General features: G+C 39.0%; 1 protein-coding gene across 4 annotated transcripts in view; it reads right to left on the reverse strand.

The window, feature by feature from the left end:
- Positions 1-827: 827 nt before the first annotated feature.
- The window catches only part of LOC117415171 (SH3 and PX domain-containing protein 2A-like), a 104,912-nt gene continuing 78,745 nt past the window's right edge, over positions 828-26,994 (reverse strand). For 2 of the 4 annotated variants that reach the window (XM_034025174.3, XM_034025173.3), the window contains 7 exons: positions 20,822-20,935; positions 16,449-16,532; positions 12,319-12,436; positions 11,004-11,338; positions 10,295-10,344; positions 9,434-9,553; positions 828-9,122 (listed from right to left, as the gene is read on the reverse strand). In XM_034025174.3, the coding sequence (XP_033881065.3) occupies positions 7,245-9,122; positions 9,434-9,553; positions 10,295-10,344; positions 11,004-11,338; positions 12,319-12,436; positions 16,449-16,532; positions 20,822-20,935 (2,699 nt within the window). In that variant the 3' untranslated portion in view covers positions 828-7,244. The remainder of the gene's footprint in view (positions 9,123-9,433; positions 9,554-10,294; positions 10,345-11,003; positions 11,339-12,318; positions 12,437-16,448; positions 16,533-20,821; positions 20,936-26,994) is intronic. The other 2 variants (XM_059026121.1, XM_059026122.1) reach the window with 1 other exon arrangement.

The following is a 26,994-nucleotide window of genomic DNA, read 5'->3' on the forward strand; positions in this document are numbered from 1 at the left end:
CACAGTGAGCTCATTCTTCCAGACTGACTCCCTACAAGATTAAAGCCATCGCACTCTTTAGAAGCTTTCAAATACTAAGGAGCCAACCCGATAAAAATGTAACAGTTAGCTAGTGAGTCTGAGAACCAGCGCTGCAGCTCATCAGAGAAAGAAGCAAGGGGAAATGGAGGTCTTGACTTTAAATAGAATACAAGGGTCTATTGTCTTCAATAAATCTAAATTGTTTAAAACAAAATTGATTTAGAAGCAAAGCTTCAAACACTGTCTCCAAACGAGACAGGAAGACATAAAAGCAGTACTGTAAGTTCTTCTCTATAAATTACAGTCTGACTGCTTGGCAGATCCCATGCTCCAGCCTAATGACCTGTCTGCCCCAAAACACAGCTGTCAATGATTACAACACAAAATGAACAAGTTGATAAATATGTGGGGTGAATTTTCTTTCAAAAAGTTCTATCAGATTGTCACACTTGGGCTATATCCACACACGCTTTGGTTTAGGGGTTAGGGTTAGGGTTAGGGTTTAGGGGTTAAGGTTGGTATAGAACACACCATGGGGAACACAAGGACACATTATCACATCACAGTTGAAACAGCTTTATACAGTAGTTGCTCAAAGTCATATGCACACGTGGGCTTCAGCTAGCTTGGGTGTGTAATATATCCCATAACCAAATTAAAACAATTGTATTCAAATAATATTATTACATTAAACTGGCACATAGAGCATACAGTACCTGTAACTACTGCTGTTTGCATAACCTCCATACCAATCAAAGTCTTATAGTCAAGCAGTACAGAACTAAAACAAATGGGAGAACACTCAATACAAATAGTATACCTTTTATTGTGGTTTTCTTTAGGGCAATGCAAGATACAATGTAAACATTTAGCAAAATATAAAAAAAATTCAAAACAAAACAAAAATGTTAAAAGTATATAAGCAATTCAAATATGCAGTGTCCTGTTATCAAATGAAAACGTGAATCAAGCTTTCCAATGCACAGAGCAGGTTACAGTTCTGAAACTGCTTCAGTATACTACTGTGAAAATGAACACTTATTATAGAATCCCTCATGATGCAGTCATTGTTCAGTGTCATTGGATTATCTTATGGGGTTCTATAGCTCATTATCATTGTTTTTTTTGTTTTTTTACTTAAGCACTCAATATATCATAAGAATTGTTTTTCTGAAGATTGCAAAGTTGCACTGAAACTCAAGTTCTCTGCCTGGTCCTCCTTATATTATCAACAAATAAAACCAGCATCAATTTCCTTTCTTTATGTTGCTTTGCCAACAGGAACCGCATCTTCTAAAACAAAGCACAGATGCATAAGCATAGACAAGATGTTAAAGCATTTTTTTTCATACAAATAAGATCGTTAGCGTCACATTTGGTCCGACTTGAGTCACGCTGCTTGACCTTATGGAGCTGACAGACTGGGAGCAGACAACCTTGACAATGAAAGCATTTTCTTGAAGACTTACAGGTAGAGGCCTCTGTTTATCAACATTGAGACGGAATGGTTTCAAGTTCCTGCAGTATAGCAGAGTAAGGTGCAATGCCTACAATGGAACAGAATATAGCACTTCCTGTATGAGGATACCTGATGTGCTCGACGTGTACTTCTTTTTTTAAGCAGATATTATCTAGGAGTCGTCTATTTTGTGTAAGGAGCACAGCGTCTATTATAAAATGCATAGTACCTTGGTATTGCCAAACTGGGAAACTATCTACAGCATCAAAATGACAAGCAGTTAACCCTTGAAATAGCTAGCCAAGTGAATTACTGGTGTGATTGTCTCATTTTAATAAGATTAAAATGAGAGCCGTCTGCCAATGGCATGCGTGTACCAGTTTACTCAGTGAAAGGTATTGTGTGTGTCAAGCTAACATGTTTTTCTTGACTAACCATTGTTCAGCATTAAACACTATTCAACCACATTGTTTTAAATCCAAGGCCTGTATTCTTTTAAACATTCTTTTTTTCTTTCTTTCTCAATTCTTTCTACAATTTACTTTTTTCCTTCAACAAAAATTAAAAACCTGCAACCCCCCCTCACTCTTCCACTGCTCGCACACACAGACACACATCCTGCTGTCTCTCACACGACATTTCTGGAGGCAAGTGCGAACACTGCTAACCCTTCAGACGCACAGCGTCCCTCTTAAAGCGATCTCATTCTTTGCACTTGCTAAGCTCTCTTCAGCCAGGCGAATCCCTGCTAAGAGCCCTCGCACCCAACAGAGGACAAAAACTTTATTTCCCCGTTATTCAAACGCATCTTTTTAACTTCTTCTTTCTCATTTATAACCAGCTCACAAACCACCACAACACACTCTCATACCCTTGTCTCTTGCACAGTCACTGATACACTATCAAACCAATCAAAGTTCAAAGTCTCGGTTCATTTCGCTGTGGATTCTTGCTGGAATGGTATTTCAAAATAACATGGCAGTTATGCCTGCAGTAGTGTAATGTCATCAATGGCAGACGTTCAGGGATTGTAATGTATGCCGAACTCAAGACATCTAACTAAGGCAAAACGTGCACGCTCCAAAAAAAATCTACGACCAACTTACAACTGCTAACGGACAAATGTTCTCTAGGCTACTGAATTAAATTACTGAATTTGATACAGTATAAAAAATATCTGCATTTATATTGTAAAGGTTAATCTAAACTCCTAATAGTATACATTTCTAGATTCCATGTGCAGAAGCATTATAACTGTATGCTGATTTCCTCTTTTTTTAATGTTGCTTTTTAACAATGCTGTTCTGGCAGGTCTTTACATTACTGTGTGTTAAACCAGTTTCAGAGCTGGTCTGCTGTGTACTTCCAGCACAATGGTGAATGAAACCATTGCCTCTCAGCTGCTAAGACTTCACTTTTGTCAATTAAGGTCTACCCAGTGCCATTGTGATGCCAAGAAAGCAGATATTTAATCAAACAGCAGGGGGCTCTCACCACGGTCTAGCACTGGCGTGCCTTGAGTATGGTGCACATGAGTTGGCTATTGATTGCAAGATATAACTGATTTTTCAACCAAGGGCAAGGACATAAAAAGGAACAGTCTGCTTGAACCCACAGTTGTTGCATGATCGAGATTTAACATTTGCTTGTAGTTTTGCATGTTTTTAGTTTGAAGTATTAGCACACTTAAATGCATAGGACTGCGTTGCATGTAATATTCTTTCGATGCATTGAGAATATCACCTCCATGCCTTTAACATTGCAAACCAAACGCTACGTATCAGTATCACTAAATATGCTTTTATTGCTTGTGTCACAGACCCAATAAGCACTGATCCTGGACTACGTCATGTTACACAATGTAGTGCAGGATAAGTGCTCGCCGTAGGTCTGTGACACAAGCAATAAGAGCCGATTTAGAGATACAGCTGTATTTGTTTTGTGCATTTTGTATAGATAAAGAGGGTTGGAAATATGCTTGTTGAATGCCCTTGTATACCTGAGGCATTCCAAAAACAAGAAGAGCTATTGTATTTCACTCTAAATGAATCAAATGTTTTTCTGAATAGAGTATTTGGACGTGCTTAGGGCACTGGCGTTATCTGCTTCAGTTCAGACACATTGTAAGTATTGGACGTGCTTAGGGCACTGGTGTTACCTGCTTCAGTTCAGACACATTGTAAGTATTGGACGTGCTTAGGGCACTGGTGTTACCTGCTTCAGTTCAGACACATTGTAAGTATCTCATAAAATACTTTTGGTTAACGGCACATAGATGATAACATCAAAACCAGTATTCAGAGCAGCTTTTCTCTGGATTTCAAAGAGAGAAAAACACTTCACTGTACTCGTGCCAAGTTCATTAAGCTCCCTTTCCAGAAACCAGTGCTGATATTTGTGGTGAGAAGCCAACTCTCTATTGCACATGTCCTCAGTATTATGTCTTGTGGAGCATACAAAACACTGAGAAAAACAAAAAAAACCATAATTATTGAGATAATGCAACAGGGGGAATATGAATACATATAAAAATAAAAAATACCAAGAAAAACAAAAAAAAAAAAAAACTAACTAGTATGACAAAGTCTAGCTGTAATATTACAATTCTCTTGTGTTCTTATCGATGCAGACAAGCACTGTAAATTCTAAATATCAACAAAAGCAATTTCATTACCATTAATAATTGCTGTACTAAAAAGTAAAAGAGTGATTCAACACTTTTTATATAATGCCTTCGTCAGAACATGGGGAAAGGGTACAGGTGAAGGAACAATGTTTTACACCCCCTTTTTTGCGTATTTTTTAACTCCTCCTTGTACTCTATGTCCTAATCTGCTGAACTGTTAATAAGATTAGCTGTAACTAATCAATATTAATAGTGCTCCATTTATGGTTTTTCTAAATGTTTTTTCCCCAGCTAAAAAAAGTTGCGATAAGAAACAACAATAAAGGGCTTCTTTTTCAATTCATTCGAGGTTGAGAACATTATTTGTAATGTCTTTTTATAAATCTAAAAAGTATTGTCTAAATTGTCAAAATACCGAATTAACGTAAAGGGGGTTGTTTTGTTCCTAAAAACAAAGAAAAGAAAACATATTTCAAGCATTATATAAATCCCAATAATGACATAGGAAGTGCCCAGTATTGTTAAAGTTGCAGTATACAGCGTCAGAACAGTCATTTCACATTAAACACCAAAAAAAAAAAAAAACGTTTTTTTTTTTTAGCAAAAAATTTGGTTGCCAAATTTGTAAAACATCTATTTGAATTGCTTTTTTAAAAATGTTATATTCAATTTATTTACAGGGATTTTTGTTTTGTTTTTAGTAATAGAAGCACCATGATGTTAAAGCTGCAGGAACAGCTGTCCACCACAAGAGGGCGCTCAGAATGTTATTTCAGCGAGATTGGAGATATATATATACCGGTGTGTGTATGTATGTATATATATATTAAATGCATGACATTATATCTGAGCCCTAATGAAAACTCCTACTTACTAATGCTCTACAAGAACGCACAATACTCTTGTGACGGATAGTGCTAAAAAAAAAAAAATGTAACAAGTAAACAGAAAATAGATTTATTTAAATAATTATAAATAAAATATGAATTGTCATTCAATAAATAATGTGCTGAAGGTTTTATTTAAAAAATATTATACTGCATCTTTAAGTAATGCACTTGATTTTTAAAAAAAACAGTTTTTAAAGTGCATTAATTCACAAATAATGAACCACTTCATTCATCATTATTGTTCCTGTGTAATCACACTACAAACTACTTTCTGCCAATATAATATAACTGCAATCTAGCAGGTATTCTATCTAAAACTACATTTAATACTGTCCAGCAGAACACATACAAACAAACAAAGTTAGTGTTCAACCCGGGTTTTGAGATTGTTCATTAGAAAAATATTTCAGCAGTCTTGGACATCAGCCATTTGAAGTAGTCAGCGGGGTTTTGTACCTCAGCAGAAGGCATGTCACTGATAGAAAGGAAAGTAACCCTGTATGTGAGCTCTCCATCTGCTGGCTTTCAATGGGATTCTGTAGAAACACCAGTGAAACCAGCAGTACTCCAGTTGATACCAGTATATGTCCAGTTTAAACCAGCATCTGCTGGAGTCTCCTGGATTTGTTTTCATTTCACAAATAAGGGTGGGACCTGATAAAGAATATGCATGACTACTAAATTACTGTCATTGTGCCACAAATACTTCATACTTTGGTCATTCTCACCTTAATGTTGCACACAACAGTATTTATTGCTCAACTTGAATCTAACCCTGTCTCGCAATGTGTGCTCAAGTGTTTCTAGCTGTAAACATAAGAAGGGTTTTTTGTTTGTATTTGTGTAACCCAGTGGGTGTTTATCAGTATTTTATGTTTGCCAATTCAAAGCTGCAAAATGGTTTATTTAAAATTACACCTCCGGTTGAATCACATTTTGGGATTTTATGCAACGCAAAATCCCTGGGTTATGGTGGTTGTTGTCAAGCCTTTTTTCCAGTAAAATTTAGTTTTCCCATTCCCAGTTACATGTGAGGAGAACACACAAAAAATCAATATATACAAAGTATATATACAATATATACTAGTAAAAAAAATAATGACGGTTATATCTTTTATATCTTGTAAACAAAATCAGGATTTGGAGTACAAGTACTCAGACCTGGGGGCTGGTAGAATTCGATTCCTGTTAAAAAATAAAAGGCATTGGAGGGAAACGTGAATAACACTTAAAACGTTTTGCAATAATTAATACATTTAATAAATGTTTATCCTTTTTTTAAAAACAGATTCAGCAATTTGCTTTTTAAAATGTTCCTCTTTTAAAATAACACATTCAACTGGGAATAGATTAATGCCATTCAAATAATTGAAAGTCAAGTAAAAAAAAATGCATACATTTGCACTGGAAAAAAGGTCTTAACATTCAAAACCTGAGCCAATTAAAGTATTTACCAATTAATTAAAGCAAAAACCTGCCTCAGGGCTAATGACTTCAAATTCCAGGCTGATAGTGCAGTGTGGTGTCACAAGACTAGATCAGAAATACATCTCCAAGGAAGTCAAGAAAGATACAAACAAAAGTTTAAAATACAAGATGTCTCAAGGGAGTTGAGTGTCCTGGCTTCCACTGTGCCGCGTTTACCCTTTTTGTTTTAGAAGTCCTCAGCGCGTAGGTCTGACATTTTCTTTACTTGGATGTTTTTGCTTCTAAACTCATTTCCTCTGGTTGAAAGATTATATTATTTTCTTGATACGAGGGAGGCGAAAAAGAAAATTGGGCGGTGTTCAACACACAAAGGCCTTTGGCACAAATACAAAAACATTACTCAGTATGTATGTGTAAAGCTCTCCGCTTTTTTTCTTTTCCAGAAAAGGCACCCATTTTCATATCCGAATTCGTTTTGTGAACAAGGTTGGAAGATTTCATAAACCTCCTCCAAAATGTCATTCATTTTTTTTCCTCTTTCATAATGCAATTATTTTTCCTTTCCTTTATCAAAATCAAAAAGGACTTCTAAGCAGGTTTCCATTCCGCTAGTCCCAGTTTGAGACAATGGGGTGGCCACCCCTTAGCCTGCTTGCCATCCTTTTTTATTTATAATATATGACTGACTATTTATACAGTTTTAATGTATACATTGTTTTTTTAGTAGACCAGCACTAAAAGTGTCTTTTTTCTTATACTATGTAGTGTAGTCCAAAGTCTTTTAAAAAAATGTACATGTTATGTATAAATAGATACACTATTAGTTCTTTTTTTCTAAATAATTGGAAGGCACCCAGCCTTTCTGGGGATGTCCACCACTGTCCAGAACCTGGCAGTACCACCATCCATTGGGATTCCGTTCAAGAACTTCCAAGCATGTCCCTTCTGGGAATCCCATAGTCTCCTCATCTCCGTGGTAATCGGATATGGAAACGTAAACATCTTTGAGATTGTTCTGTATGAGCTGGCACTTCTCAACAGGCTTGGGTTTGACAGAGGATACCGGGATCCCATTTCTCTGAGAGGCTCTTTCCAAAGCATCAGTGCTGCCCATGCCCACCTTGTCGGTTTGCTTTATGGCACTGAAGGAGGAGTTCCGTCTGACTGGCACGCCAGACCTGAGCTGGTCGGTGGAGTTCAGGGACTCGTTTCTCCGCAGGGACCATGAAAGGAGGTTGGTTTCCTTGGCAGGAACGGAAACAAACACTGATTGAGGCCTCACTGCCAACTGACGAACGCCATTTCTCATTTTGACCGAACCATTCACCATGCCTGTTGGTTTGGAAAAACCTCCTGGTGGTTTGGATGGAATGGGTGGGGTGGCCTTCTTCATGCTTTGATTGATGTTGTTCAAGGCCTGAACCCTCTTCTCGTTTTTCTCCAGGCTGTTGGACTTGCTTATGCTACCCTGTTTGGTAGGAGTCCCTTCGGACTCTGACCCTGCGGCATCTACCTTGCTGTTCACAAGCTCCAAGAAGTATGCGGGAGCCCATCCTTCAGCTTCTCCACACCGGATGTACCACCACCCACTTTCCTGCTTGTCCACAACCTCCACCTCCACCCCTGCAGCAAAGCTTATTTCAGACTCTTGCACCTTATCATAGTGGTCAGTGGTTCTGTATATGGGCTCAAAGTCTGAGTCACCTCTGCTTCCTTTGGAATAGGTGCTTGACAGGTCAGAAGTGCTTCTAGAAGATACAGAGTCTTCTGAGGAGATCACTGATGCAGTTTCTGAATCCTCACCTTTAGATGCTTTGAGCTGGAGCTGCCCTGTACGGCGCAGCTGACGCCTCAGGGTACTAATATCCATTTTCTCTGAGCCCTGACTCTCCGATTTGGCAAGCAGAGGTTTGGGCCTGACCAGCGGCTTGGGTTTGGTGGAAGGGCTCTGACCAATCCTCTGTTCCACGTCCTTCCATGCCCCGGTCTTCACTGCTCCCCGAGTGCTGGCATCTGAAGCTGTTCGAGGCTTGCTCTCCTCATGTTTGGGAAGCGACTGGCTTCTTGCTAGCTCTGGCTGGATGTTTTTCGTAGCTCTTCCGCTTCCAAGTGAAGATCTGCTGGAGGAGGCCTTGCGGAACATGGACAGCGAGTTGCTTTTCTGAGAATCCGAATCCCCGCTGGATTCTTTGCTGGAGGCTGTGTCTTCGTAAGGTCTAAAGCCATCATTCTCGTAGATAGTCTCCTCCTCCTGAGCAACATCCTCATAGGGCTCGCCGACCTTAAATCTGGCTTTCTGAAGAGAGGAAGCAGGACTGGGCTTGGATGACAGAAGGGAACTCTTCTCAGAGATCACATTTTCATTCTTTACCTCGGCTGGCTTATCTCCCTTTAAAGAGCTGAGCTCAGGTTCTAGATCACAACCAATGGCAGGGGTGTCGTACTCTGGTTCCTCGTACACAGGCTTTTGAGGGGAATCCGGGCCTTTGCCTTGCGAGTTGCAGCTGGAAGGGGCGGTTTCCTCAGGTTCCTGCTTTTTGATTGGTGGAGCTGGGGGAGGGATCGTTGGCCTAGTCAGAGTGCTGGTTCTCCTGTTCAGATTGGGTTTCTTTCTTTTGTCGATGTAGGAACAGGGCGCCCAGCCTTCCTTTTCCCCAATCTGAACATACCACCAGCCGCCCGAGTTCTTCTCTATAACCTAAAAAGAGAACAAATGTAAAAAGTCATTAGAGTCTTGTTGTGGAACCAACCAGGGGTCTGTGTTAGCACTACAACAATACAAGCCAAAATCGAAGGCATTCCTGAGCTACTGCTGTAGACAAACCAAAATGGGCAGTTTCTCCCGACATCATAATGTATGGAATGAGAAATCTATTGCAAAGTCAAATTTCTCATTTTTGTAATGAGAAACAAGAACACATTTGTACATTAATCCCTACTTAGATAGGCTTGAAACACTACAGATTTTACAAGCCCATTCTTAAAAGTATGACATTTTGAAACACTTACTGCAGCCTTCTGTCCTCCACGGAAGCTGATTCCATCAGATATACAGGACTGGAACTCGGCTATGGTGTAATACTCTACTTCAACAGTAGGGGGCTCTGGTGGCTTTGGTAATTGGAATCCCTGAGAAGAACAACACATGCAAATTAAAACATGAATCAATATTCTTCTGACAATAGTTTCTATCTAGTAATTTAGCAAGATATTTATTTATATTATGGGTAACTTCAAGGGCAGCAGTGTGGTGTAGTGGTTAGGGCTCTGGACTCTTGACCGGAGGGTTGTGGGTTCAATCCCCAGTGGAGGACACTGCTGTTGTACCCTTGAGCAAGGTACTTTACCTAGATTGCTCCAATAAAAACCCAACTGTATAAATGGGTAATTGTATGTAAAAATAATGTGATATCTGTATAATGTGAAATAATGTATAATGTGATATCTTGTAACAATTGTAAGTCGCCCTGGATAAGGGCGTCTGCTAAGAAATAAATAATAATAATAATAATAACTTCATTTAAAACAATATGTAACCAAGGAATTAATTTAATACCAATGATAGCAACATCATGGTGTATGCTTACGTTCACATTACATATGTCTGTGTTTCATACTAAATACCTTTATATACAGATAAAGTGCTTGTTTAGAAAAACTGTTTAAATGGTAATCAATTAACTAATAATTAGTAATAATTAGCCGCAGATGTACCCCTTTATATACACCCAATGTTATGTTATGTATTATCAGAGAATCAGAAGAAGGCAATATAAATGAATTACAGGTAAACTTACACTGAGGTGACACAAAGAATGGAAGGTTTAAATGGCTTCTCAGTCGAATAAATGTGAAAGCAGGAATACTAACCAGACTGGCTTCTCTTCTTGGTGGGGGCTTCTGTCTTAGGTTTGGTGAACCTTGGGGGAGAAGCAGAAGTGGTGATCAGCCACGTGAGTGCAATATTAGCAACAGCAGCATGTGTATGTGCACTGGGATCCCAAGGCACTTTTAAGATGTATTTTTACATTGCAATTTTAAACCACCAGGTGTCAGTGTAACTTCAGGGACAATGAAGAGGCCAACCACTGGAGAATGCTGGAGTCACAACCTTAATGCAGATGTGCCTGCGCGGTCCAATTACAGAATAATTAGACCCTGTTACATCACATCATTCTGCAGCAGACTATCACTCAATCCACTACTACTTGTAATGGAATCAGACCCATGTAAAAACATTCCATCACAGTGGTAACCATGGAAACTATAAGAGGAGAGAGAAAGGAAGCTTGATGAATTTTTAAGAGGCGTGTGTTAACTATTTCCTTATAAAGTTAGTGTCCCAACTGTATATATAAATCAGTGAAGGTCCTTATTTTTGTTAGGATCCCAAGACGAAAAAAGGCCTCTTCTATTTGGGGTTCAGAGTGGAAAATTGAAACGGCCTAACCCTATCCCTAATCCCCACCCTAACCTTAACCATAAGATGATAGGATAAATAAATAAGGAGCCAAGGGTGTTCTGAAATGCAAGCAAATCACAAAGTGACTCCCCCACTTTCCCTCTGAGTGTTACTTACCGATCTCGGCTCTTTGAGGAGCGATGCGGGCCACAGCTGGGGATCCCTGGGTCGCCTTGCTGCCCTGTTTGTCCTGCAGGGCGGCGATGCTGCTGCTGGTGTCCTCGCAGGGGATGGGGAGGCTGATCTCCTTCTTGGTGATTGGGGGCTCCTCCGGGTCGGTGTCTGTCTGCACATCCTTCTCGCTCACCTGCTTCTTGTTCAGGAGGTTGCTGATCTCCATGATGTTCCCGATGATCTCCACAGGGCCAGTCAGAGTCTTCTTCCGGGGGGAAAGCTCATCCTTCATCTTCTTCAGGTATGATGCGGGAGCCCAGCCTTCTTTGCCAAGGTGCCTGATGGAGAGTAAAAGGGATCGATGGGATCCATTAGCCTCGGTACTATGTTAATGTAAAACATGACATTACTGCTCGGGTTGCCATGCAGGTTTGGGTTCAGGAAAAAGGTCCTACAGATATCTTTTCAACCAGGACACATGTAACATCATTTACTCACCAGTGGGGGGGGGGGTCGGTCAGGAAATTAGGGCTCAATGCGGCCAGAGTTTTGGAAGTGTAGGGAAAGACAATTATGCTAAAAGGACTATTATTATTATTATTATTATTATTTATTTCTTAGCAGACGCCCTATCCAGGGCGACTTACAATTGTTACAAGATATCACATTATTTTTTACATACAATTACCCATTTATACAGTTGGGTTTTTACTGGAGCAATCTAGGTAAAGTACCTTGCTCAACGGTACAGCAGCAGTGTCCCCCACCTGGGATTGAACCAACAACCCTCCGGTCAAGAGTCCAGGGCCCTAACCACTACTCCACACTGCTACCTTTTAGAGGGTTGTACAGTAGATCATTGAAATTATTTTATTAAACTTAACTTACTAACCAACACAAGCAATTACAGCAAAATAAAACACCACATAACTCCTGTTTATCTGTTTTAGTTTTTGCAGCAAGGAAGAGAGCTGATATTAGCCTATTGATTCTGCAAGGATAATCTGTGAATCAGCTAATCCGTTTTTAACTGATTTTCAGATCGTAAAAGTCTTTACATGTGGATTATTATTATTATTATTATTATTATTATTATTATTATTATTATTATTATTATTATTATTATTATTATTATTATTAACCTATAGATATTAGACATTTATGTTGCAAAGAAAAGTCTAAAAAGGTGTCTTTGTTAAGAGGTCTAGTGCCCTTAAGAGTTCAAATGTTCAGCTAGTAGTTTGATGTCACAAACAACTGCAGGCAAAATGAAAGGTGTTAACAATTAGCACCTAAATGTTTCTCAGTTGTCTCTCACCTGATATACCACCACCCTTCCAGGTTCCTCTGGATGACCTCCACAGTGACCCCCTTCTCAAATCCGATCTCGTCCTTGCTCTGACTGGCGTACGGCAGCACCGTGATATATTTCTCCTCTAGTATGCAGAACAGAAAGGGGAATAAAGTTTATTGCTGAAAGGTGAAATTACTTTCAGTATTAACCTGACCAGATGTTTTTTTTATATGTCTCAAATTTCTGTTTTACTTTATCTTCATACTGAGTAATTATTAGTTCCACTGAAGGAAAATGATGCTACTCTGACTTCATGAGTCATTATGAGTTAGAAATGATCTCCAAGAGGGTTTGCCTAAACTGATGGAAAAATGAAAAACACTAGAATAAGAAAAAAACAAACAAGTGACCTGAACTGCCTCATGCAATCAGAAAAAACAAACACAGCAATCTTTCCCTATATTCTGGAGAAATTATCAATATGGTACACTTGAGTTCTTACATTTATAACAGCAAAGTATGGCCCAAGCAAAGGATCAGTAATAGTTGTGTTTTCTGAACACTTTGTACTGAAGCCGAATCTTGATAAGCTTTAAGGAGAGTTGTGATGTTGAATCTCCCCGAAGACTAGGCTAAGAGCAATGTTTCTCCACCTGTCATACTATATTATCTTATGTTCTTCATGTTTTCTTGAGAAACACAGGCCTCATACTTAGTTTATTCTTGGCAAGTGGCTTTAGGCCCATATTACACTTTCAATAAAGTCAAGCAGAGATTGACTTGCATTGCAAAATGAAGAACAATTACCAGCTTACTAACAAAATCTAAAGAGGCTCAATTCCAAGTCTGCACAGAAGTGTGTGGTGTGAAAACAGCTGGAACGTTATAGAGTTTATTTTGCTCAATGCAGATACACTTGGCTTCTTTGTCTTGTGTGTTTGACGATTTTCAGATATTCCAGTTTATTCCAGTGCATGAGACAGACATACTTTGTCAGTCTGGTTTCTGTGACACTTTATCTGCAGGCAGGAAATGTTCCTAAAACAAAGAGCCAGTGAAGGATTATTAACACTTTGTATGCTGATTACTCTTTAGACCTTCAGAGTAGAGCTAGAGGAGGGAGCAGATGGCTTTCGATGCACATTCTCATATCAAATATCCACAAAGGGAGCTAGACCCTCCCAGACATCAACCAAAACACATGCATCTTTTTATTATAAGCTGAGACGCTGCTAATGTTTTTGGTACCAGCAGAACAAATGGTCTCTCAAATACATGTTGATACTGTAACAGTAAACCTCTTAATTAGGTTTAAGAAGTTCACCCGCGGGCACTGTGCTTTTAATCTAACATTGTCCTTTTCTGACCTCAGCGAACAACATTCAGCTGGTCTTTACTAATGTCACATATGTTCTTGTTTATGCACAGGGATGAATGGCAGACATACTGTGATGGTTTAACAAGAGGCGGACGATCTCACAATGAGTCTTAAATTCACTTAGATGAAAACACTATGTAATGCCTGCAGCATTCAGATTTGAAACCTGAATGGAGCTCCTTGAGTTTGTCTCCAAAAAGGTTCTCCCTGCATAGAGTGGAGACAGAAGGTTCTCCCTGCATAGAGTGGAGACAAAAGGTTCTCCCTGCATAGCATGGAGACAGAAGGTTTCAGCTGAGAAGTTGGAAACAGGTTAATCCACTAGCTCCAACTGGCAGTATTCAAGATAATTGACTGATGATACTTATAGACGATAGACTAAGGCTTCGGGTTCTGGCTAAATGTATTTGCACCTGTTTAACTACCACTCTTACTTTTTTTAAAAGCGCAAAATCTGAATGAAAGTTTGCACAGCTGTCAAGCTGTTGCAAAACATCCTGTGTCACTTTTTCTGACAACCGTTTCCCAGACTGGTATGCCCACTGTGCATCTGGCGCCAGTGCGGTAAACACTGCCCAGACGTCTATACTAAATAGGGCTTGACTCAGCTTGAGGAGAGAATGCTGGTTTCTAACAGAGGAAGCAGTGCTAAGATAGGAACTTTTTCCATGTCTTCCCTCATTTATGTTCACTTGGTAAACTTGTTTCGCTTGGTGACGTTCTGCAAAACGAAATCCCTCCTGTCAAACTCACAGGCTAACCCAGATCAGCAACCTACAGGTCCGTCACTCGGGACACATCCAGCAAGGTTTACATTTCCTGAAGACATTCATAATTATCTCCTATTGAGGTTCATTTCGATGTTTGCAGATCAATCAGGGATCAATTGGGGATCACGTTTTCAAATCCCTGTGCATTTGCTGCACCCCTCTTAGTTTGAGGCTGTTTTCAAAGCGGAATTCTGCGCAGGATTTGTGTGTTAAACAAAACATGCATAGCCTGGGAAACAGGCTTCTGCATCTTCCAGACCACAATACAGAAGAAAAAATAATTCAGTCAGCAGTATTTTCTATACTGGAAAATGTCTCTCCACTCCAGAAGACATTAGTTTCATACGCTGTGGTCATGGCTGCCAGCAGCTCCTCAGAGCTGGATTCCAGCCTCCTCTCCCTCCTCTGACTGTGTTCCAACAGCCTCCCTGCAAAAACTGTTACTTTACAACTTGGCTACAAGCTGTGGAATGCTTATAAATAAATCACTAAACAAGCTCCACTTGGGCATCTTTGAATCTCATTTCGTATGGCATTTAACACCTAAATATATCGGAATACAGCTTTCTGGAGAAGGTTTTAGTGACTAATAAATAAATGAGCGCGCTTGTTAGAAAGCTGAACAACCTGTTTCTCTCAGATATGTGCCCTATGAAGACGTTTTAAATGAGTTTCAGCACACCAGAACGTTGCACAAGCTGATTGTTTTATTTTGTTTGTGTGTTTGTGTGTTTGTTTGTTTTTCCATGGTCCTCTAAAAGGAGCAGGTCTAAGTGCAACTTTTAAAAAATGTATATCAAACGTGCCGGTAAAATTGATTTAAGGAGTGTTGTGATGTGTTTTCAGTGTTTTTTTTTTCTTTGCTGATGAAAGCATTCAAGGCTGTGTGCCAGATGTTCCTGAAAAAGCACAGCTTGCTAACCTTTTCTCTTTGCCAGACTCAATTCAACAGCAACATAGTCACAGGATGACGTATGCAAGTGGCTGCTGTTCCCAAGCTGCTGTTAAAGCAAACAACGCTAGATTTTTATAACATTCTTTGTTTCAGTAATAGCAGTTGAATTGAGCTGCCCGGGTGTTATAAATGGCAGGGGATGTGAACTAATGCATTCAAGTTACAGTGGTTGGAGCACCATCACACAGGTACAGGATCTATGAACTGTTCAAATGGATCCAGTAATCGAAAGCTAAACCAGAACCTTTCTGTTCAACGGACAGGTTAGAAGGTCTTCAAATAATTGAAGAAAAAGGAATAAAGTAGTGTGAGTAAAGAGGTCTTCTCACTGTAGAATCAAGGGCCCTAAATTAACTGTACTTGGATCTCTGGTCTGATGTAGGTTAAACAGAAATGATGATTATCTCCTATAGCAAACCCCACTGGAGAACTCTGCAATGCTGTACTGTATCTTCAAAGACTAGGGGCTGTTTAGCATGCAACAAGATTAACTATTCTAGGGTGTTTCTTGGACACAAAACCAATTAGTAATGTGTGCTGCACACTGGCAAGGCCCTCCTACCAAAGAAATATAAATAAATATCCTAGAAACACATCCGTTGTCCAAAGCAAACTTAAGCAGCAAGGAGAGGCAACTCGATAGTAGTAGGGGGTGGGGGTGGAGGGCATGTTTAATGTCCATGATACTCTGAAACAGCTGAGTTGGTACCACAACAGTGGTACTGCTGGCCTTGTGAACAGGACCTTAACAATGCAGGCCTTCATTAAAGCAAGCCATTATAGAGCTATGGAGCAAATAAATAATACGTGTCTATAGAAACACAATGGCTATTGTGGTTCTGTAATTTTGGAAACACAGTAAGTAGTGAAAGGATGAACAAATCCACTGTAATGCGGTGCTTAGTCTATAAGCACAGTAAATGTTTAATGTAGCATGGACATTCCTTTTCTGAAGCCATGCAAAGCACCCCCTAAAGAAGCCACAAAGGATGAGAGTGTTAGAGGCACCAGCACTGCTCTGCAGAGAGGCAGGCACTTGCTCTCTCTTCACCTCGACTCTGCTGTCGGTTGACTATCCCGCCCAGCGTCCATCGCCGGTCCAGGCGCTTCTGGTGAGCCTTGCGTCTCTTAGTGACTAGTGAGCATGAATGGAGACGAAAAATAAAACAAAAATGAGAACATGAAAAAAGACAGGGGAGAACATAAATATATACTCACATGGGTACAAGAAAATGTCAGAGCGCAAGCATGACATGAAAAACACAGGTAAGCTGTCTTATGAAGAGGAGAAACAGCAAAATGTCTGTTAACCCTTTGAGCTCCAAAAGACTTTTTCATTTGAAAATCTGTAGTTGTAAAAATTAGAATATTTTGGTTGACACTGCCACATAATAAATAAATAAATAAATAAATAAATAAATAAACTTTTGCAAATTCTAAATTTTTAACAAAAATGTAAATCAATCAATTGCATAGAATCTAGATAATACTGGTAGAACCAATAGCAGATGTTACTTTTTACTTCACATGTGTTACCAAACCTCTAGCGCAATGATGTCACCAATGGGGCAAAAATAATATCGATTAGCATATATTTATTACTCTGTACCTGTTATTACTCAGTCAAATTGGTAGGATCTCAAAGGGCTCCCATCATTCCTCTGTAGTTAAAGATTACATGAAATGACACATCATGTCGCTTTATTATGATGTTCTGATGTGGGGATTTCTGTTACGGTATTGAGAGGGGGGTTGGTTAGGTGCCATTTGCTGTATAGTCTTTAGAAAGCATTGCAAGCCTTGGCAACAACTACTATCATTTGAATTTGTAATTGTACTAGAGGTGGTGTTATTGCAGCAATTCATATTTTAATATAATAGTGTGGTTCTAATGTGTAGTAACACTGGGTGTGTTTTGTTACATACAATAGCTACTTTTCAATAGACGGTATTGTCATACATTGTCATTATTAATGTACTGTAGCAGTAAACAAGATAAAACATGTTGAAAACAGCATTTTTCTCAGTTAAATATATCTTGTTGAGCAATGGCTGTGCAGATATAGTAAAAGCTATATTACGAGAATGTGTGTTTTACTGTAGGAGCACAAACCATGATGTAACTGGACTCGTGGAAAGGGACTCAAAGTGCTCGTGTGCGTGTGAATCTCTGGGCTTTAGAGGCGAGTGGGTCATTTAGACCATGGATTTTGGAACCCTTCCATTTTAGGCAAGGTTATGTGGTACTGTGTGTACCAAGAAGAAGTGAATGACTAAGTGCAAACTGTAGTACAAATTCTAAGGCTTGTTTATCAAGTTTGTATGTATGTATCATAAAACTGACAGTTCCAGCTTGGGAATTTGTGATGACAACTATAAACTATACAGTACAAGGAGAAGATGAAAAATGTACCAGGAGCATAGGAAACATAGCTCGATGATATCTTCCTCAGAAATGAAGCCAACCGATAGAAATGGCAGTTCAAACCGTATCTGTTAACATAATAAATGTGACAGGCCTTAAATACCTCTTGCTGTTTAAGTAATAATATTGCGATCTGAGCGGTGGAAAAGGGCTAAGGGGAAGATAGATTAGATATCACAGTGGAGGATGTTCAACAGGGATTTAGAGTAGAGTTTGTCAAATATAGAAAATAAATGGTGGTACAAACCCCTGAGGGAAACCCACTTCACTAATTAATTGTTAAGAAGTTACTTCTGTGGATAAAACGATGGTTTCCAACTGCGGAACCACTGAGCCCCATTGCTCTTGGAAAACTGAATGACGTTAGACACAGAAATATGAATTCAGAGGGAATAAAAAAATGAACTGTAATGTAGCAGGATGAAATTAACCAATTTTCAGTTATGTCCATAATTGATATATCAGATAGGCAAGCCACAGGCAAAAAGAGAGATATTCCTCTTGGGTATCTTAACTTACAGTCCAATATATTACAGCGTACAAATGAATAACCAAGGGTTTAAATACAGTTAAATGCATGCAGACTGGACACATAAGCACTGGAGTAAGGAGATTCCTTGATATAAAACAGGGTGAACCACTATGGAAAGGGTATGTGGTGGGAAACCACAAGGAATTAAAGGAAACAAGCTTTTTCTAGTAGCAGGTTTCAGCTGCAGGAGTTTCTGAGACTGATGCTGCGAAGGAGTTTGATTCTGTAGGTGTTCCTTCATGTCTGGCTCTTGATCAGTTAAATCATTTTCCTGAAGCTCTCACTCACAAGAGTTTAACCCTTTCATGAGTCACGACCTTCTCTTCTCGTTTTTACATGAGGATGCATGGAAGATGCAAATGCATGATTACCTCATATGATGATGCAATTTATTTCCCCATATAAAGCAATGGAAAAAATTGAAAACATTTTCAATTACAATTATATTTATTATGTGTCCAAAACTTTTTAGTATTTCATGCATGAAAGGGTTAAAATGCAGCTGCTCAATTACATCAACCTCCCCTGTGGAAACTATGCAGCTCATTTAACCTGACAGACAAAGAGGTAGACGTTAGTCACACACTGTAATGCAGTTCTATAGCTTCATTCCATTTTTGTGCACCGTTGCAAGGCCTGGTTCTTATAGTGATGGTGGAAGCCCAAATGTTGGCAGACCTTAAAAGCTGTAACAAATGGTTAGTTTCCAGTCAACATACTTACCTAAAAGATACAGATCTATGAGCAAATAAATGGGTTCTAAATAAACATGGAAATTCCACATGGCGATAAACATGAACTTAAAAAAAAATTGGCGTTTTGCCCATTGACAAAATAGTATTACAGTGTGTATTTATTTTCCTGTTACTTATTAAACAGATTTAGCAGAAGTGTACTGAAATATTACATTCCCTCAACAAGGAAGCCCTCTGTGTATTGATACATTAACAGAATTATTAATTAGCTGCAAGTAAAGGTGGATAATACTAAAATAGCTAGAGCTACACTTGGGACAAATCACTCGATTACCACATACTACACAGTATCAACATATCTATAACATGTTGTATTCCCTGTGTTGTACTGGAAAAATCAAAAGACGAGTTAACATATTCTGGCCTGGAGGGCTTCCGTTAGTGTCTGATGGGAGACATTAATGGCCTGTCTCTGATATGAGGCGATTTTATCTGTAATTTTTGCAGCAGATGCTGTTTTTTTGTATCAGCCTGCAGGAAAAGGGAGTCAAAGTGTCAAGCTCTGTCCAGAAATTGTACTTGCTGCTTATGACAAAATCCAGACAGTGCTGGAATGTTTTAACACCAACATTGCTCAGGGACAATTTGACTGTCCCAGGTACCGGCCTACGAAATGCTTCAGCAGATTAAATCAGACAAACAGAGCATAAACAAAGTACCAACCTTAACAGTAGCCTTGGTAACTTTAGAAATGGAGGAATGATTGCAACCCTCCAAATATACCAGCCCTGCTCTTTTTAAAGACTGTAAGGATTGAGTAATATAATTCTGAATCCCCATGTTGTTCATCGATGATTCACTTAATGACAACAATCATTTGTTTTTTTTTCCTGTTGTATAATTAAAAACTCAGATATGAGAGACAAAGTTAGGATTTCATTTGATTGATCGGTTAAAAGCAAGTCAACTAACTTCCAATAAGCGTATGCCATTGAGTAACAACATGTGGTTTTTAGAACATTTTCAGATTTGATTATCTGGTGCTGGCATGTGGACTAGATTGAATTAAATCTGCGTTGCTATGCCTTTAACACAAATCTGTATTACACACGACTGATGCATGACACTGCCGTGCTGGGGTTTGCAAGCTGGTCCAGGAAGGCCATTCCATTCCAGGTTAAATACATTCATTAAGTACTTGAGCAGATGTTTAATTGGTTCAATTTAACAATTAAGAACATGGTTGGAACAAAGACTTGGACTGGAAGAGCTGAGGTTGTCTACCCCAGCGGTACTCATTTACAGTAGCAGTTCTTCTAGTCCATTCCAATCCAGTATCTTTGTTCCAACCATGCCCTTAATTATTACATTGAACTTTCCATAGCCCAGCAGGTTCAATCTCACAAATGATATTAAAGATCAAGTTTCAGATTCGAATGGCTGGAAATAGCTATAATTCAGTACTGCTGGTAAAGAGATTCCTCATCTGAATATTTCTGACAGTAAACACCAAACAGTATTCAATTAATTAAAAAAAGAGCAATTCACCCTACCAAGGACCTAGTATTGTGCAGTTAAACATTTTATTTCCAGCGTACATTTAAATGCCTCACAAGCAGCCCTCAACTCCTCTTGGTTCCACACTGAGTACAGGAGGCTGGATTAGAGACCCTTAGTTACAACACCATCAAGGTCTAAGGAGACTAAGATAGCAGTGGGTGTGGTGGGGCTCCCTGACGTGCATTATCTTGAGCAAAGGCTTGAGGTCCTACCTTCTCCACTCCTGGCAGTACTGAGCTCCAAGTCATCTCGAGTTCCATTCTGGGAATCCAGGTATGTGGCCGGGACCCAGCCCTGTTCCTCAGCTGTGCTTACAAACCACCAGCCTGCAATTACAAAATCAGCACTTTAGATAATTTACTGTCCCTCAGATCACGATCAATTACTACATTGCTGTTGGCAAATTACAAATACGCAGTCATGACAGCAGACATTCAATTTAATGTCTTTGTTTTTACTTCAAAACAAGCTGCAGATGAAAGCTGAAATGGGACCAAAAGTCTGCAAGCACTTCCAAAAGTCTTTGAAATTGTAATTTTCAAAGTGAGTGTGAAAATCCTAATAAATCTTAATCTCTTGATATATTGTGATGGAAATGGATGTACAGGATGCAAGCAAAGGAACTTCCCTATTACGGTCCATGAATCCAAATGCATGTATTTAACCAGCATAGAAACCTTGAGATATACAAGGGGGTCCTGACAAGAGAAGCGTCAAGAAATAACATCATAAAAATAGCTGAATGAAGCGTCAAAATTGATTTGTTAAATCTGTTTTTTAAATGAAACTCAACTAACTGTACATTCAAAGTAAAGCACCATCAGTGTCTAAATGTATTCAGAACAGATGAGTATAAAAACATATTTGCAGTATACTTTTTAAAATGAAATATTAAATATTTCTTTCCTTGAACAAAGTCACCTCTTTCATGAGAAATTCACAAAACAAAAAGGGTCCATTTAGAGTGATGGCTGAATTGTTATCTGTTGCTCGTTTTCCGTTTTCTGAATTTTGGTAACATAATAGGCCAAAAAGCTGGGAAGGGGAGGGGGGGGGAACAAAAACCTTTTGCAAGAATGTTATCCTCAGTGGGAGAGCAGACAGGGGCGAGAGTGTGCTGAAGTCATAAAGGAAACATTCCATAAATCGTGTTTAACAGCAGCAACGTCTCTCTGGGACAGAAACCGTCATTCAAACAAACACACTAGGAAGAAGGAGTGCACTGGATTTCCTGCCTGCAGACTGAAAATGACCCAGGCAATGCAGAGGTGAAAATACAGAAGGATTTGACAGGGAGGAAGAGAAAGGGTTTTTACTGAACAAAATACTCTATCGCAAGCTACAGTGTTTTAGTTCTTACTTATTTAAAACATGCCTCAGCAACGGACAGTCAAAATGAGAGAAAGTATTTTTGCTTGATTTATTAAAAAATAAAAAAAATCTGCAAATGATTATGTTGGGTTTGGACCAATGTATATTACTGTATTAGTTATGTAACACAAGGCTTACAGTGTACAGCACCAACAAAACAGGAATCGTGACATGAGCATAAATGAACATGCTTGATCTAATTCAGGTTCTCATACTGGCATTCTCCTCTGCCAAGAGGTGGATTAGAAAAGAAAAGAAAATCAAAGTGTTGGACACAAACTCCACCTCCCAGAGTAAAACTATTAAGAGTGGCCAACTCTCCAGGAGCATGACATTTGAATACAAGCAGAGCCTAGGGAGAGGCTTTGAACATGCTCTCTGATGCTATTCAGAATGCTGCAGAGTAACTGAACTCATTACTAGAAATTAATTAAAAGCACCTACTTGGCTTGTGAAACCGTAGTTTTAGGGCAATGAAAACAATAGCCAAACTAGATTAAAACAGGAATCCACTTAATTTGCCAAAAACAACAGAGCTGTTTTAGTTTTTCAATGTACATTATTTAACAACATTTTGTATTATAATTTGTTCTACCTGTTGCTCAGATAAGCACCTGTTCCTGTTAACAGAAACATACCAACCTGGACTAAGACTTTTGAAATGTAAATGGAAATTGATGAAATAAGCTAAAACCCCTCTTGCAGTAGTGTGATGGGTAAGACCCTTAATCAACAACCATAGGGTCACAAGGTCAATCCCTGTCTCCCCCAACTGATAGTAAAATAACAGTGTACCTCAGTGGTCTTACAGTGAGTCACACAAACATGCCTGTCAATTCCCTTTTCAAATAAGTCTACTCAGGTGGTGATACACTGTAGTAAGGGAATGCATAAACCAAATAACTCAAAATGGACTATCTAAAAGCAAAGTTTGATTTCTCAGCATTCTCTCAGTATACCTTAAGAAAAAAAAAGGGTAGATTCAATCAAAAAATACATTTCAATTAACCTTCTTCGAAACCAATTATTTAAGAAATGGATGCTTGGCTTACATCATGTATTTAATTTAATTAACTTACTCACTTTACACTAACAAAGCCAAAGCTTCTCCCTGTTGCCCATGGAGTGAAATCACAACAGAGTGAAGCAAAGACTGCAGTGCAGAAAGTGGTACTGTATACCTAGAACTGCAGAACACTCAACAGTGCTGGATTTAGAAATACTAAAACAAACTTAAATTCAACAACAAACATTTCGACTTGCTGTTTTCAAATTTGTATCTGCTGATTTGAAATCAATAAAACAGCATTTTAATATTTTTAATGCATTCCGAGGTAGCCCTAGAGAAGTAGAGGAGTGGTTGCACGGACAACAATAACGTAATTACTTTTAGATTGCTTTTCTTTCTTGTGCTGCGGAAGCTGAGTGATTAAACTATGCCACGTAAGTTCTTTAGAAATGTGCACAGTGCTGCCAAATACCATGTTATAAATTTTCACTGTCACCACGTATCACTGCAGAATATAGATTGCAGTAAGTGGTTGCCTATCATCTCACTTATGTCTTTGAAATTTGAATGTAAAAGCCAATTAGTAAGCATCATGGAGGAAGTCAAGCTAATGAAGGTGTGCAGCCCTTAATTGAGATGTTATGGAAAGTGGGGTTGAGTAATGCTGGAACACATCACAAAGCGTGCTGCTATCGATGTGATCTCTGCAGCCCTGTCGTCTATTTTGCTATAAGAAACTAGTCTGCCCTACCGAAAAAACATGCTTCTGAGATATAGTCACACAATAAAACAAGGTTACCCTTAGAAAAGTAACAGATACTGAAAAGCTGAGCATCAAGAAGCAGGCTTTGTGGATCATGTTGTAGGTTTTGTGTAGCTACCTGATAATGTCAAAAGGTGCTGGTACAGTAAGTTGAGGAAGGGTCTTATTTTTGCCAACCCATTATGAACTTTTGCTGTGGTGTACTGCTGGTAAAATATGACAAATCATTAAAAAAAAATGGTAAAAGCTAATTTTAAAACAACCACAGTTAACTTTTATAAAGGAAGCATCCAGTGCTATTGAAAATCTGTAGTAACATATTACTGAAGGACAAAAATCCATGGTCTCTTATTTATTAGTGTACTGAAGGTGCATCTTTTCTAATTGTGTCATTTACCAAAAGGGCGCGGTTTTGTTTCTGATTGGTCATTTTTCAGACAGACTTTTTCAGATATATTAAACCACTCTAATTGTTGTTTCCCTTAAAAAAGGGCGCTTTACATTGGAATGGATTTAGCTTTTTAAAGATAATGACCTGAAGTGATAATGATGCAAACATTTATGACAGCACTTCCTGAAACTGCATATAGAAGTAGAAGCTGCTGCTGTCATTTCAGGTTAGCAGCAACTTCAACCCCTGGACAGGGTCTGCTTATCCACATGACACTTTAGCGCATTCCTCCAATCTCCACCACTAATACAATCTCCATCACTAATACAATCAACAGTGCAGACACTCTCCACCACTAATACACAGCTTTGAGAAAGGAATTGTGGCATCAAACAGCAGTGAAAAAAAATAATAATAACAGTAATAATAGCAATCATAGCCTTCAAAAATCCATGCATATGCACTGGCACTCCTACAATTACTCCGCTAGCTAGCTGGAGCAAACTGTGCTGCTGGAGCCTGGTTACCAGAACAAATATCCTTCATGGGTCTCACCACACTGAATCTCTGCTTAGTGAAACTGAGTCTCTGCAATGCCAGCTACTCAAGGACTCAATAAATGCTCATGCGTAGCTGGAATAATGGAACTGTGTTAAAAGTTTCCAAATTAAAAAAAGAGCAGCGTTTGGAACGTTGTACACTAGCTAGCTCACCACTCCTTATTTTAAAGAACGCATGCAGAGTTGAACATCACTAACGCAGTATTACATCACTGACATTTCCAACAGGATTGAAAGATGGAGGCCAACAAAGAAACAGTATATGATCTGCTCATATTCCAGTATTGTAGAACAGTAAAAAAATTAATTTAAAAAAAGTCATTATTTGTAAAAGCAGGATTTATTACTGTACAGCCTGTCACAAATGACAATAGATGCAGCTACCCAGCTGTGGGCTGCGTGTCCATGCTATGACGGCATGCTTTCCTTGTCTGTGCGCATTACTCTGGGTAATATCCTAATCCCCTACCACAAGAGTCTCCTTTCCTTTTCACTAGTCCTGCTCAAGCTCCACAAAGCCCTAAATTACAAGGATCTCATATGCACTGTATCCAAATTGTTTTTTCTCTGAAATCAAATGGAGCGGAACATGAGAGTATGCTGTTTGTACTGTACATTAATCACGCTTGCACATTGGCCATGCTACATAAACTTGGTAGAAGTGATGTAATGCCATCACTGTACACCTGCTCAGCAGTGATATAGTCCTTGTGGACCAGACCACCAGCCGACAGGATGTGGTGGGGGTATAAATGAAGGCTGTTAATCAAACACTACTGTAAAACTCAGCTTGCACTAGAGGACTGCTTTGTACAGACATCAGAATCATAAAATGTGTTGGATTTATAAAACGTGTCATTTCAGTAGCTGCCTATTAGACTTAGATGTGTTCAAATATTGCAGTGGCAGCATGCAAAAAAAATAATAATAATACAAAAGGCCAGCATTTCAGCAATGAGTGCCATTCTATTTTATAAATACATATATTTTGGACTTGTCATCTACTTTTCATCAGATTATTACTACTGGGAGTGCCTTCTGTTGTGTTGGCAAAATCTATTCTGGGATCCAGAACAAACAGAATAAAACAAACTATTAAAAAGGAAAATAAATGAGGTAAAATGGTCCCATATTAATTAATTTTTCCACCTCTTGAGTCATCAAAAAGTTTAAATAAGGTCTGTCTCGACACAGCTTTTCATGGAACGGAAGTGTGCACCACCAACAACATGCAGCCACAGAAGTTAACACTGAAGAAAAGGACTGTCCACTTTTGGTCGCAGTGTAACGTTTTATTCCAGATCTATGAAATACACTATGATACTCTGAGGCAGGCCCTGCCGCTGGGTAGCCTGACAGGTTAGCAAGCAGCAATGCTGGGTGTCTCCCCATGCTGATTACAGAATGCCATGCTGTTCATATTTGGCACTCCATCGCTCTCTGGCAATGGCTCAAGGCTCTAACAAGCTGTGTAATGTGCTCAATCTGCCTGATTTTTAAATAAGAGTCTTGGTGGCTTTGGAGTCCTATAAATTAGGTCTTTGAAAAAAAAGGAAAAAATGTGCATCAAGGGCTCTGGTGCCTAAAACTGTCATGCTTTTTTCCCCCGCTGAACTGAAGGCAGCCGGCCACTATGGTAAGTTGTCCTAATATTTACTCTCAGGAAAAATCAGACGGTTACGTATATGGGGGCTGAGCAGAATTTAGAGCTTTCTCTAGACAGGCAGACAAACAAGCCTTATATTTTCACAAGGATGCACGGCCCACAACCTTAAGATTTTTTTCTTCCTGTTTTTACAGAAATCACATTTATTAGGCCCCAAAAACTGGACTAGGAAAAGACAACCCGCTGGTGACTGCTGCTCACTAAAACAAGTTTATTTTTTTGTTGTTTTTTGCTTTTCAGAGAAGTAAATCTGGGGTAATTAACTCATGAAAGGTGCCTGTCAGACAGACAGACAGACAGTCTGATTCCTTCTTTCCCTACCCTGTGTTTCCAAAGTGTTTCCATCTCACCTGGAGTTATTGGGAAGGGTGTAGCAGGTAGCCTGGTTTAGAAACCAACACCATTTTAATAAAAACACTCTCCTCAAAAAACTGGCATCACAGAAAGACCATTTTGCCAGTTCAGTGAGTCACTTAAGAAATGTAAAAAAGGGCATATATTTTTTAAATCGCATTATTGTAAAAAATTATGCCATTTTACTGGAGACACCTAAAGTGTAATCAAAGTAGACAGTTACACTAGATTACAAACTATACCTTTACATAATTACATTGTAGCTGCAACT

Source organism: Acipenser ruthenus, chromosome 7 (genome assembly GCF_902713425.1).
Source record: "Acipenser ruthenus chromosome 7, fAciRut3.2 maternal haplotype, whole genome shotgun sequence".
NCBI lineage: Eukaryota > Metazoa > Chordata > Actinopteri > Acipenseriformes > Acipenseridae > Acipenser > Acipenser ruthenus.